We start from the raw sequence: 13,067 nt of genomic DNA, 5'->3' as shown, positions 1-13,067 counted from the left end.
TTCTGAATTAAAATTGGAAGGACATTATAAGCTCTTAATTCTGTAAGAAATTACTTTTGCCTACGCTCAGAGAATCTCCAACCATTCTTTCTGCACAAGTGGCCTTGGGTTGCTACTGAGAAATAGCATGGTGTTGTATAGCCTATTGGACTAGAATGGGTGAGGGAGTGAGCAAGCCAGGTTCAAATCTTCACTCAGGCCTGGAACTCACTGGTTGAGCTTAGTTTACCCAGAGAAATGGGCTGGTCCATCTCACACACTTTCTAGTATAAAATAGCAGAGGGAGAAATCATGTATACAGCCTTGAGACACTGGGGTAAAAACAGTATTAGGAAAGAGGCACGTTCAGAACAGTGACTCTCACATATGAAGATTAGGAATGAATGGTCTAAACAGAGGGCCATGCCAGCAGGGGCTGGTGGGAATTGTAGTCCATGAACATCTGAAGCTCCAGTGTTGGACACCCCTGGTCTAAAGCCATCAGTCATTGGTCCAGAGTAATTGGGTTTCAGAGGCCATACAAGTGGCAGCCTGTTCTGTGGCAGTTCGTTTTCTTGGCCATTAGTGAGAATGCAAGCTGTTCACACAGTCTTCAGAAAACACGTCGGGGTGCATGGTCTTGTGGTATAGGGCTGCTTGACACAGGACCATACCCTAACTGCAAGGCCATGTGCCCTTATGTATTCTCCCAGTGCTGTGTAAATAGAATGTATTCTCAGTATTGGTGATCAAATACACAGATATCTCTGTGTCAGAGATGGATGCTCTAAATGTTATAAATGTCAGTTTTTCAGGCTACATTGTGGTCTACTTCATGGGTCACAAAGTGTGCAGTACCTATTCACCTGAGTCAGCCTTGCCAATACTTCCAACCCCATTGATTCCAACTTCTAGTTCCTTTATTCCTGTCAAGTAGCTGGCGTTCATTGGCTGCCAGTTATATCAAATGAAGTAATCTTAGCAATAGGTCAGTTTCTGTATTGTAATATGACAGGCTGATTGAAAAGCATCCATACATGACACCACTCCACAGTATTATTACTGCTCTGAAGCTTGAAGTGCAATCCCCTTTTCTGCAGGGGCTTTAATACAGGCCAAACCTGACTCCAGTAAATTTCAGTAATAGCATAAATGCTTGCAGGGGTGGGGGGTGGGTGGCTTCTAGAACCGGCAGAAAGGAACACACACAAGAATGAAAAGGAACATAAAAGATCAGTAGCTTCTTTCTAACAAGAGTGGGGAGAAATCTCTGCCACTCCAAGTTGTATGACTAGCATTTAAGTTGAAAAAAAGAGAAATAAGAAAACAAAGGATGGATAGCAGTAGTAAAAAACATGTTGGGTACCAGCAAGGAAAGAAAAGGAGAAAAGAATACCGGTCAAGAGAACAAAAGGAAGATTTTTTTAAAGGGCTAGAATGCAAATGAATATTGAAAGGAATGAGTTTCCAGGTATATCCGTACAACATAAGAGGCAGGATATAACCAAGAAATAATTTGTGAGAGAGAAAGTTTTACAAAGTAGGTTATGGTGAGATATATAGAGAATTCAAGGAAGGGAAATGAAGATTAAATACAGAACACATAAGGTGGAGAAGTTTAAAAGCAGGAAGGAACTTAAAACATAATGTGAAACAGAGGAGGCTAATAAATGATGCTGAGGCAGCAGAAAGTAGTCCCCTGTTGTTTTTCAGCTTTACTCATCCAGTTTAACCTCTGGAGTCTAATGAAATGGTCTTGGGTGGTCAAGAGCTTTTGTTACCGGTAATCACTCCTGTCTTGATGTATTTCTCCACAGACCGACTCCTATGTATCCACCCACGTACCTGGAGCCTGGAATTGGGTAAGAATCTGTGCTGCTCTTTGTTCTGGCAAGCGTGAGTTTAGCAAAGAGCAAAAGGTGGGCCTAACATTTCAAGTGTGCTGGGAAGTGGTTTGAATGTATATTTGCCACCCTAAAAATGCATCCCTTGGAAAATATTTGTTGAAGCTGCTTTCACAGCATGAAGGATGCCTGCCACAAACATACATGAACATTTGTGAATGTGTACAGAATTTTCCAGTTGAATGAAGTCAGAACTCCACAGTGTGTTTTTGTGGGAGATAGGAGAGTCTGAAATACAGTAATGTTTAAAGCCAATAGCAGGTCAGTGTGTTGTGTATGCCTCTTGAGCTTGAGAATATCTATAAAAATAGGCACATTGGTTTCTGCACCCAGCTTTGTGCTCCTGATTTCTTTCTAATGTATGTGGTCCAGCAGCTACCATATTGGACATAGATGTGTGGGAAATCTAGATTTATGTCCCTACTCAGACTTTAACTTGTTAGAGGGCAAATGGTATCTCATTCCCTACCTGCGAAATGTGAATAACACTAGTAATGTTTGTGCTTAAACTGTCTGAATAAATGGGGCTTCCCTCTCAGCCAGGTAGGAAGTCTGATTCCATTTCTTATTTGATTGCTATGGTTGATTAACAGGAGGCACACACCATATGGTAACCAGACTGACTACAGGATATTTGAGCTCAATAAACGGCTGCAAAACTGGACAGAGGTATGACTTTCTAACCAGGGGAATTAAATTAGGGAATAATTCCATGATTTATAATGAATGGAAGCTACTGTTATGCTTGTAGAAATGGAGGGAGATGTTATGTCAACCCAATCTCCTTAATCCTGGTGCCCGGGTTCTCTAGTCACATATTTAGTAGTAGTGGTGGAGGATATTAGCTTCAAACCCATCTATATTTGTCGTAGACCAGTCCTCAAGAACCAACAGACAGTCCTGACACAGTGATTCAGCTGGTGCAGTTGTTTAATGAATACACAAAGCTAGGAACAGAGACAGTGACCTGCAAACTGCTGCAACCTCTCTTTTGTAGCCAGCCTCCCATTCCCTAGTGCAATAACCTCTTGCAGCTGGTTTACTTTAGTCTGGCTCCTGTAAGGAGTAACCAAGTCAGCTTGCCCCATGGCTGCTAACCTGTTACTGTGTCTCCTCTGCTGTAACCTAGCACACAGTCTCATGGGGGTGGGGATCCCTTCTGGCTCATTTTGAAGAGGCTGGGGAAGAGCTAGACCCTGGCTGGGGAATCTCAGAACTTGGACCTGGCTGTGGATTCCTCCCTCATGCTCCGCCTGAGCCTCTAGACCTGGTCCTGCATTTACAGGCAATTCCTGGGGATCTGGAACCAAAATTGTCCCCTCCTCTCCATTTGAGTCTTCCTCCCAGGGGAACCCCAGTTAGACCAGGCTGAGCCATAACAATATTGTTCTGCTCCTCTATTTCTGCAGGAATGTGACAATCTGTGGTGGGATGCATTCACCACTGAGTTCTTCGAGGATGATGCCATGTTAACAATCACTTTCTGTCTGGAAGATGGACCAAAGAGATACAGTGAGTCCCGGGGCTATGGTGGGTCCATCCCCTTAGATTCCAAACCCAGTATTCTGTAGGAAGGAGAAGTTTGGAAGGGGTATAAGTTGAAGTTGTGCTTCAAAATATTGTAGCCTACAACAGTAGCTTCTGGATCATTTCCCCAATAAGTAGTCCCCATTTTCAGTAATGGTTGTAAAGTTGGGATCTGGTACATGTTTAGTATTTACCCTCTGAACTCTGTATAGCTGAGAGTGGTCCACAACAGTCTATAGTGTTTGGATATCAAGACTATTGATTACAGATTAAATAATTATTACTACTGCTACGCTATAGAAATATACCACTTTATTATTATTATTATTATTTATTCGATTTATTAGACCGCCCTACCCCCAAAGGGCTTTATCTCCTACAGAAGCACAGGGACTCCCATCAAACATTTTTTCTATAGTTTTGCTTCGGATAACCTACACTACTGTTTACCAGTCCAAATGGCCATGAAGTTTCCAGCATGGAGAACAGGACTTCTTAGGTACACCCCACGTTTTTGGAAATTTCTCCATTACTGCTTGGATGCAGAAGCATTTAGGCTCCTAAAGAAACACCTTTTCTCTCCCCATCCCCAAATTAAAATGAAATTAATCCTACATTTCCATGATTTCTTTCTTATTCCAAAATCTGGCTCCTGCCTTCTCATGCAACTTTGTTGACATAGAGTTTATACAAAGCCTGCCCACTATGGTGCAGATTGTGTCTCCAGTTTTCTGGTCAAAAGTGTCCTGATGCTTTCATGTGACCTCCCATGGCAGCTTTGGTACATGATTACATTTTGATTACATGATTGCATTTTGAAAATGATTACATTTTCCTTTGGGTACTCTCCAACTTGAAAACACAAATGTTTTCGAGGCATAATAAATAATAACATTTAGCCTAACAAAATAATGATTTGCAATTTGTGAAGCCTCCTTCTGAGGACTCTTGATTTCACTAAGGAGTAAGCAAGTTTCAGTGACTAGGAGGGTAATCATTTGTATACCCAGCATCCATCCATCACCCTTCCTCAATTGATTGTATTCTGGAGAACAATCATAATATTTCAGGATGTGACTATGCCTTGTTCTTGAGAACAACTGACCCATCTTTCATATGAGACAAGCTGGATTGCCATTGTCTAAGTAGATGTCCGAATACCTATCTTATGACCAGATAGTCAGTGTGTAACATTTACCACTGTAATCCCTTCGCTGTGAGAGCTCAAAGCCAGATCTCTTGGCTTACTGTCTCCTAACCTGCCACTAGGCTATAAGTAGGAGGCTATCCTTTCCACTTCTGTCTACCTTGACCTGTCATCAGCCTGATTTGTACTTACATAGACTCAAAAGCCTAAAAACTACATGGAATTTCATCTGTCCCCTAGAGATTGGGAGGGGGGGATGCCATATTTTTAGATCCCCAACGCTTCTTCACTCTGAGGTTACCATCAGTTAGGAGAGACTGTGTCTCTCATTTGCTGTACTTTGTGTGGATCCTTCACTCATTAATTCATAATGTAATTTTGTTTACTTCATTGGCAGCTCCACAGCACAATCATCTTTTCTCAGTATAGATGCGTCTGAGCTAGCAGGAGTCCTGAGTCTGCCGTGCAGAGGCTGAAAAACAATTGAATTTTTTGTCTTCTCTTTTTCCAGCAATTGGCCGTACCCTGATCCCTCGCTATTTCCGCAGTATCTTTGAAGGGGGTGCTACAGAGCTGTACTATGTCCTGAAGCACCCCAAGGAGTCCTTCCACAATAATTTTGTCTCGCTCGACTGTGACCAGTGTACTATGGTCACTCAGCACGGCAAGCCCATGTTCACACAGGTAAGAGGTATAATAGCACTTCCCCTTCTCCTGGTTACCAAATGAGGATGTGCTATGCAGAGCTAATGGGAACCTGTTTTGAATTGCTGCTTAGAGAAATTTAGTCTTGTTCCTTATGGTGTCCCCTCCAAAGGTTTGTGTCAGAAAGGAGTAGCTAGCTATGAGGCCATCCATACTTCAAGGCTAGTTATTTGCTTTTCTCTTGCCCAGGTTTGTGTGGAGGGTCGCCTCTATTTGGAGTTCATGTTTGATGACATGATGAGGATAAAGACATGGCACTTCAGCATTCGGCAGCACCGGGAGCTCATTCCCCGCAGCATCCTTGCCATGCATGTGAGTTCGGTACTTTGGATTAGCCATTAGCTTGATTTGCTTCAAGGTATTTTGCCAGGTTCTCTCTGGAGTCTGAGAAACTTCCTGTTGTTTTCTTTTGTACAATGTTATTTCTTGTGACCAGGATTTTTGGGCTAGCAAATGTTGACCTTGGTTTGGACAACACACTTTTGCTTAAATTTAAATTTGTTTAAATTTACCTCAGATCTATAGCTTATAAAGCATCAGTGGAAATTTCAGTTCTGCTTTGTGGTCTCTGCAGACAGATATAGAAGTTTGCCACCTGCAAGGCCCACTGCAGGAACATTCTGGTGCTCCAACTTGCACTCCTGCCCCTACCCTTGAGTAGGCAGTCACAGAATCTATGTCTCTGCGTATGCCTGGAACAACTGGACGTCCCTGCTTCAGTTACCCTCCAACTACAGCAACAGAAAAGCAGCTCAGACCGTTTTCTCAGTGGACTTTCTCTGAGCCTTAGCTATTGTGTTTTGCTTGGGGAGTGCTTTTTTCCTACTTCCTTACACGTTTTGAGTTTAGATTGGCAACATTCCATTCCCTTTTGGCTTTTTAAGGGAGTTTTGCTCCATCCACTGTACTTCTTGAGCATCTATCATAGTGGCTACCTTCACCAAATGTTTCTGTTACTGTGTTAGGCAGAGCAATCTCTTGGTCCACACTTCCACGTTTTACTGTATATTATTCTTTTGTCATGCAAGAAAAGGTGCGACCTTAGAGTAGTTCTTTGTAGTTTGCTTTCACTGGCACCCTTTTCAGGTACGTCAATAAATCACTTACTTATATATGGGATTCAATTGAAATCACCAAGAAAAAAACAGGTTGCTTGCCTGTAACAGATGATCGCCTGTAGAGTCACCTAACCCACTCCCCTTCCCTACGGTGTGCATTGCTTGCTTATTAGGGTGTGGATGTCATGTCACCCTGACAAAGAGTTGGACAGAAAGTCACTAATAGAAAAAAGCCAAAAAAACAAACAAACCCTGACTCTGTTAAGGAGACAGGTAGGAGCAGCAGTTGGTGGACTACAGTTCTAGCAAAGTTAGAAAGTTAGCTGTGTGCAGCCATTGAGCTGTATAGATAAGCAACCTGTTTATCCTTTTACTGTAATCTTCTTGAATGATGCAGGCTCCAGGGTTTTGAAATAAAAAATATTTGATTAAGTCCCCTATTGTTGTTTGACTGCTTCTTTCTTCCCCTCCCCATTCCCCCAGGCACAAGACCCCCAGATGCTGGACCAGTTGTCCAAGAACATCACCCGATGTGGGCTTTCAAACTCCACACTCAACTACCTCCGAGTAAGTCCTTTTCCACAGTGTTTATGGCAGGGGTCTGCAACCTGCAGCTCTCCAGATGTTCATGGACTACAATTCCCATCAGCCCCTGCCAGCATGGCCAATTGGAGAGCATGGCCAACATCTGGAGAGCTGCAGGTTGCAGACCCTTGGTCTATGGGGAAAAAATAGCTAAATCCCCTCCCTTCTTAGTCTGTAGGAAAATGTATTAAAACTGCATTTTTAAGATGATATTTGGGAATAATGATGTGGTGTTTTCTCTGTTTTACAATGGGTTTAAATTGTTTCTAGAATTTTTTGAACTTACTAAATCAAAATACTAAGTCCACCATTATGGCTTCAGGATTGTATGTTTAGCCTTGCAGCTCATGGCTAGAAATTAATGCCATCCTTTCTGTCCAGCTAAAAAAAGGCATGACTGAACGTAAGTGTGAGAAGAGCACCTTTGAAGATGGCACAGACTGCCTGATTATCTGTATCTGTATCTTTCTCTCACTTCATTTCCCACTGGGACATATTATGGCTTCAGGCGGCTGCTAGCCCCTTAGTTTTCATTGCTTAGGACAGCACAAAAGTGTTCTCTTTTCTCTTTTCTGTTGCCAGCTTTGTGTAATCCTAGAACCAATGCAGGAGTTGATGTCACGGCACAAGACCTACAGCCTCAGCCCTCGGGACTGCCTCAAGACATGCCTCTTCCAGAAGTGGCAGCGTATGGTAGCACCACCTGGTGAGAATCTTGCAGGGAGGGGCTGGGGGTTTGAACACAGCCCTGTGAGGCTGGAATACTAAGCTTCGTGCCTTTTCTATCAAAATCGCCAGAGGGTACTATGGACAGTTTCCTTGTGAGTTGCGACTCCTAGTGGATTCTGCCAATTTCACAAGCGTTTGGGAGAATGCAGCTTGGCTGGGAGGACCAGAATTCCTGCAGCCTAGTCTGGTTTTTGGAAGTACAGTGTGGGGTAAGAAAATGAAGCTCCTGTGACCAAGATGTGGAAGGTGAAATCTAAAAAGAAGTCCAGAAAGATTTATGTTCAGTAAACTGGAGTTTAACCCAGTTGTTTTGAATCTTTACTGAAAACATAAACAAGGAACCAGTTCAAAACAAATGGTCCTCAGGAGATTCTTGAGGAATGGTGTGGGCGCCTCTCTGCTCCAGAGATATTTCAACAAAGCAGATTCCTCACTGAGTTGTCTGAAACAGTGAGGTGCTCAAATTGATGTTTGACTATCCACAAGCTGAACCATTCTAAATAGTGTAAACTTTTTTCTCTTGTTTTTCCCCCTTTTCTTTTTGACTAGATAATGGAGCTTTTTGAAAGAAAAGATAGACCCTGAAGGAGTTGGGGATAAGGGAGTTGATACTTTAAAAGGAGGGCAGAGAGCAGGCTATGAGACGAGGAGGAAAGGGAGCTCAGTTTGAAAGGTGGAATGAGATAGCACTCGCTGTTTTAAGCTGATTAATAGAATATTCAAGGCCTCTGTGACTAAGCCTAAAGCTTATTTTATCACCTCTGACACTACCTAAAGGGAGACTTTCCTCCTAAAATGGATATTGCTTTCTATAGGTTTTTGTTTTTTCTTTTAGATTTACAGGTTCATAGTGCAGAAGCTAGCTGTTTGTTTTATTTTTATTTGATGAGACATAAGCAAAGTTATGTTAAAAATCAAGGCCAAGGGAAGAAAACAATTGGAGGCATTATGGTGATATTGTATATAGTTTTGATATAACTAGATTTTACACCAGGGAATTGTGAACAAAGTTTCAACTACTACCACCACCATTGCTACTACTATTAATGTTACTAGCATTGTATCCTTGGAGGAAAGTCTCCTTTTCTAGCAGACACATGAAGCTACCTTATATTGAGGTAGTAAGTAGACCACTGCTCCATCAAAGTCAATATTGCCTATTTAGATTGGAAGCAGCTGTTCAGGATTTTTTAGGTGGAGGGCTTTAGATCCTCTTAAGCAGAGACAGCAGGGATTGAACCTGATACCTTCAGCACGTTAGGCAAATGCATCACCATTGAGTCGACCCAACTATTTAGGGAGGTAACATAGTGGTTACTAACATAGTCAGGCTAAACATGATCTACCTTTCCTCCTTTTAAAATTGAGCTCCATTTCCTGCCCATTTTTCAGAAAGGAAAGCCATCAGTGTGGCGATGTCCATAAAATATATCCAGAGTAGTTGAAAGCATCTGAACCTACTGCTTTTGAAAGTTAGGCCCATTATGCCTGGAGCGCTTTCCCCAGAGGGATCTCCTCACATTTCCTTGTTTACACATGAGGAGGAGACCCTTTGCCTGCTGTGCATCTCACCTGCCCTCACTTCCAGGTTGCTCCCCATCAATCACAACTTTCAATGTTTTATTGATATTCTTTCATGGCACAGCCTTCCATACATCCCTGAGCTGGAGAGCTTGGGAGGAAGATGAGCCAGGCGTAATTGATCATTGGTGGCGAAGGAGGAGGCCATCCCTGGGCAAGCCCTTGCTCCTCCTTCCCCCTCCACCAAGAAAGTAATGGGAGCCTGGAAGGTGGGGAAAAAGGAGGGACGAAGAGTTGGGAGCACACGAATGAGGCTAAATCAATGTTCTTCGCAGGATCGCAAGATTGCCAGCTTTGTACTTTTGAGCCCTTTATATTTCATACCAATTTTCCTCATGTTGCTATTGCACAGGCTCATTGTCATTCATTCTTGTGTTTTTGGGAAAAGCTGGCCATTGATTCCCAAGAAATATCTGGGGGTGGGGGAGAGAGGCCAGAAACCCTGAAACAAGGGGAAACATTAGGGTTTACCTGCTTTCAGGAACTGTGGGGCTTCTAGGGTATGCAGCGCAGTTGTGGAAGTTAGGACTGGTTGTTGGAAAGTGTGCTAGTGAAACCTAACAGATGTGCAGTGTCTAACAAGCATGTATTGAGACAGTTACCAAAAAAACCTGGGATCTCTTGGGGTCTGACCATTTCACCAACACTGCCTTCCCTCACACCTTCCAGCTGAGCCAGCACGTCAAGCGCCCAGCAAACGCCGGAAAAGGAAGATGTCGGGGGGCAGCACCATGAGCTCTGGTGGTGGCAACACAAATAACAGCAACAGCAAGAAGAAGAGTCCAGCCAGCACCTTCGCTCTCTCCAGTCAGGTACCTGTAAGCATCCCATTTTCATTGTCTCTTTTTCTTTGCCTGTCTGCATGGGGACCTGTGCCCTGCAGCTGGAGAATCCTAGGAAATGTTGGCTCCTGTAGTATAAACCAAGGGCTAGAGAGCTCAGTTTAATACGGCAGCCATTTTCAAGACTCAGTGGTGGCTGTGCCTGTTTTCTTTTGGTGCTGCTTGGTTCTGGAGCCAAAGCCTCTGTGGCCAAGAAGATTGTTCTGGAGGCTCATGGCACCCAACTTGGTCTTCTTTTTAGGTGATCCCTATGACAACAGTGAGTTCTGGGGCATTAGACTTCTCCCTCATTGAGTTGAATTGGAAATGATGGGGGGGGGGGGCTATGTTCATCTAATTTTTGGCATATCTGTAGACATGTCAAATGACTGTGGGAAGCCCAAGTCCAGAGTAGAGATCAAGACCAAGCAACAGAAGCAGCAGTGTTGCAAATAGGGAATAAGACGGGAAGGGAGTGGAGTGAAGCCTAGAGGAAGATACAGCAAGGGACATGGGGAGGGAGGGTCTTCCACTTCCCATACGAGAGGCTATCCTTGTTTCGGGAGCTGGCTCCTCTGAATGTTGTGCTGTGGGTCAGGGCAGTCTCCACCTCGATTATGTTTCGGGAACCTCTTCCCTCCTCAGGATGTGATGGTGGTGGGCGAGCCGACCTTGATGGGCGGGGAGTTTGGCGACGAGGACGAGCGCCTTATCACACGGCTGGAGAACACTCAGTTCGACGCTGCCAATGGCATTGATGATGAGGACAGCTTCAACAACTCTCCCGCACTGGGCGCCAACAGCCCCTGGAACAGCAAGCCCCCCTCCAGTCAGGAGAGCAAGTCTGAAAATCCTACGTCGCAAGCATCGCAGTAAAGCCCCCACCCACTGCCCAGCCTGGCCTGGTCATGACTTGGCTGGTGCCCCCTCGGACTGAGTCAAAACCGTTCTACCTGGACATTTGTGAAGAAGAATGGCTGGCTGGCTGGGAAGGTAGCAGGGCTGATGGGCACTGCATTCTACCCACCCGCCTGCCTTTGGTTGGCCTGACCATCACTCCCTGTTGTCTGCACTCTTTGCTGGGCCCCTTAGGGCAGACTTGGGGCACTGAGACCTGATGGAGCTTTGAGTTCCCTCTAGCTCCAGCAGAATTTTAATTCTTTCTCTTCCCTTCCCCTCGTCCCATGTATCCAGAGCCCTGGATGCCACAGGCTACCCTCATGGGGAATGGGGTTCTATGTTCATTACATATGCAGCTCCTCAGCACCTGGTCACTGTGCCTGATTTGGTTAGACATGGGCCAAGTGCTTCTGCTGATTTCACAGAATGTCTACTTGAGCACGTTTCATCTTCCCTGTTCCATATTCAACCTCCAGTGGCTCCCTTCCAGCAAGAGAGTCTGCTGACCGTGAGCTGACAACTCTATGACTCGCAATGGGGGCAGCTAAGATTTTGTGGGACAGGTCTCAGTCAGTCCCTGTTGGCGGCTGTAGGTGTGGTAGAGCAAGTATTTTTGTTCTGCTTGAAGAACCCAGAAAACCAACGTAGGGGTGGGTGGAGTTGGGGGTTTAACAACTCCTGAAAGGTTAGTAAACTACCCTGCAGTCACATGGGATGGGCACATGTCCCGTCAAGTCTGATCTTTGGATGTAGCCTACTGCCCAACCTGCTCCTGCAGAAAACTGCTTTCTTGACCCCCCTCCCAGTACTTGGTTTTTTTAAAAAAATTATTATTAAAATTGTAAGTTAAAATTAAAAAAAAAAACAGTAAGCAAATCTGCCCTCCCTCCCTGTGTCCCCCAATCCTGATTTTTGTACAGGCTTGTCTACCAATCCGGGAGTCTTGGCTTTTATATACAGTTCTGAGAGCTTCAAACCAAGGAGAGACTTTGCAGACTTCCTTTATACACCCTTTGAGGACAGCATGGCTGCCCCACTTGCCCCCCTCTGTGTAACTCGTGTGTGCTGCTGTCCCTGCTCCCCCCTTCTCTACCACCCCCCCTTTCGGGTTTGTGTACCTTGTGCTTGTATATTTCTGCGATGTAGGCCGTGTGTATGATACTGTTTTTCACTGTGTTCTCACTAATGCAGCCACCCCAACAGTGGTTGGGGGAGTTCATTCTGTTGGGCATCCTTCTTGGGAGGCAGGAGAGTTCAGAGGGGTCTGTCACCAGTTTTACAGCAGTGAGACAAATTGAGGAACAGGGCTGACAACAGGATCCCTCAGGAAGCAACATCTGGGGAGCTTGGTCCCCGCCCCCCATGATCTCTCATGTTTGAATTTCATTTATGCTCTTCCACCTGCATTTTGTGCTCCCAGTTTTGTCCTGTGTGTCCTGGAGGGAGGATTCTCTTACGTCACGTGGCCTGGAAGACATAATGTGGGGAGCGCTTTTTCCATTTTGATAATGAAATACAGAGTAGTGTGAGGTGTTTTGGTCATCTCACGACATGGGCTGGTTGTGAGTTTGGTGGCATTTGGGGGACCTCGTCTGGACTGTCACAGCAAGCACCCCCTTGCCTCGTTGAGGCTGTTTTTCCAAGCTGCAAGGGTATTCTCCTTTGCAGGGTTGTTGCCATCCTTTCGCCCTCGAGCTGCTGATACTTCAGAGGGGTCTGTGGACCTCTGGGGCAGAGTTTTCCCTCTGAATCATGCCCAGGAATCCGAGAAATTCTTCTCTCCCCTGAGGGAGCCCAGCTGGGTCAACGTGAAACATGTTCATGGGAGGCTGGTCACTTTTATGTTACTGGGCCTGGACACTTCATCCTGCTCCATCCCTGGGAGCAGGCAATAGTCAGTACTATGATTTACAGGATGTTTTCTGTATCTTTTTGTACCTAAAGATATGAGTGTCACGTCCCCCATTGCTGTGGCTCGGCATGAATTGGTGACGTGTACTCCGTCCCCTCTCCCAGCCTTTGCTCTTCCCACCTACCCCCACCCTGGGGCACTGTAAAGCCTTTTTTTTTTTTTGCATAGTTTGTGCCATTTATGGTCATGTATGGTACCAATAAAACAACTTTTCGGTTT

At 44.8% G+C, this 13,067-nt stretch overlaps 1 protein-coding gene across 3 annotated transcripts in view; it reads left to right on the top strand.

Annotated features, from left to right (window-relative positions):
- LDB1 (LIM domain binding 1) overlaps positions 1-13,067 on the top strand; it is a 75,564-nt gene extending 62,497 nt beyond the window's left edge. For 2 of the 3 annotated variants that reach the window (XM_048505344.1, XM_048505346.1), the window contains exons 3-11: positions 1,797-1,841; positions 2,477-2,552; positions 3,293-3,395; positions 5,069-5,241; positions 5,452-5,574; positions 6,804-6,887; positions 7,488-7,611; positions 9,885-10,033; positions 10,682-13,067. In XM_048505344.1, the coding sequence (XP_048361301.1) occupies positions 1,797-1,841; positions 2,477-2,552; positions 3,293-3,395; positions 5,069-5,241; positions 5,452-5,574; positions 6,804-6,887; positions 7,488-7,611; positions 9,885-10,033; positions 10,682-10,912 (1,108 nt within the window). In that variant the 3' untranslated portion in view covers positions 10,913-13,067. The remainder of the gene's footprint in view (positions 1-1,796; positions 1,842-2,476; positions 2,553-3,292; positions 3,396-5,068; positions 5,242-5,451; positions 5,575-6,803; positions 6,888-7,487; positions 7,612-9,884; positions 10,034-10,681) is intronic. The other variant, XM_048505345.1, reaches the window with a different exon arrangement.

The sequence above is a fragment of the Sphaerodactylus townsendi genome, linkage group LG08, assembly GCF_021028975.2.
Source record: "Sphaerodactylus townsendi isolate TG3544 linkage group LG08, MPM_Stown_v2.3, whole genome shotgun sequence".
Taxonomy (NCBI): domain Eukaryota; kingdom Metazoa; phylum Chordata; class Lepidosauria; order Squamata; family Sphaerodactylidae; genus Sphaerodactylus; species Sphaerodactylus townsendi.
Note: the sequence above shows the minus strand (reverse complement) of the source record. Positions and strands in the feature narration are given on the sequence as shown.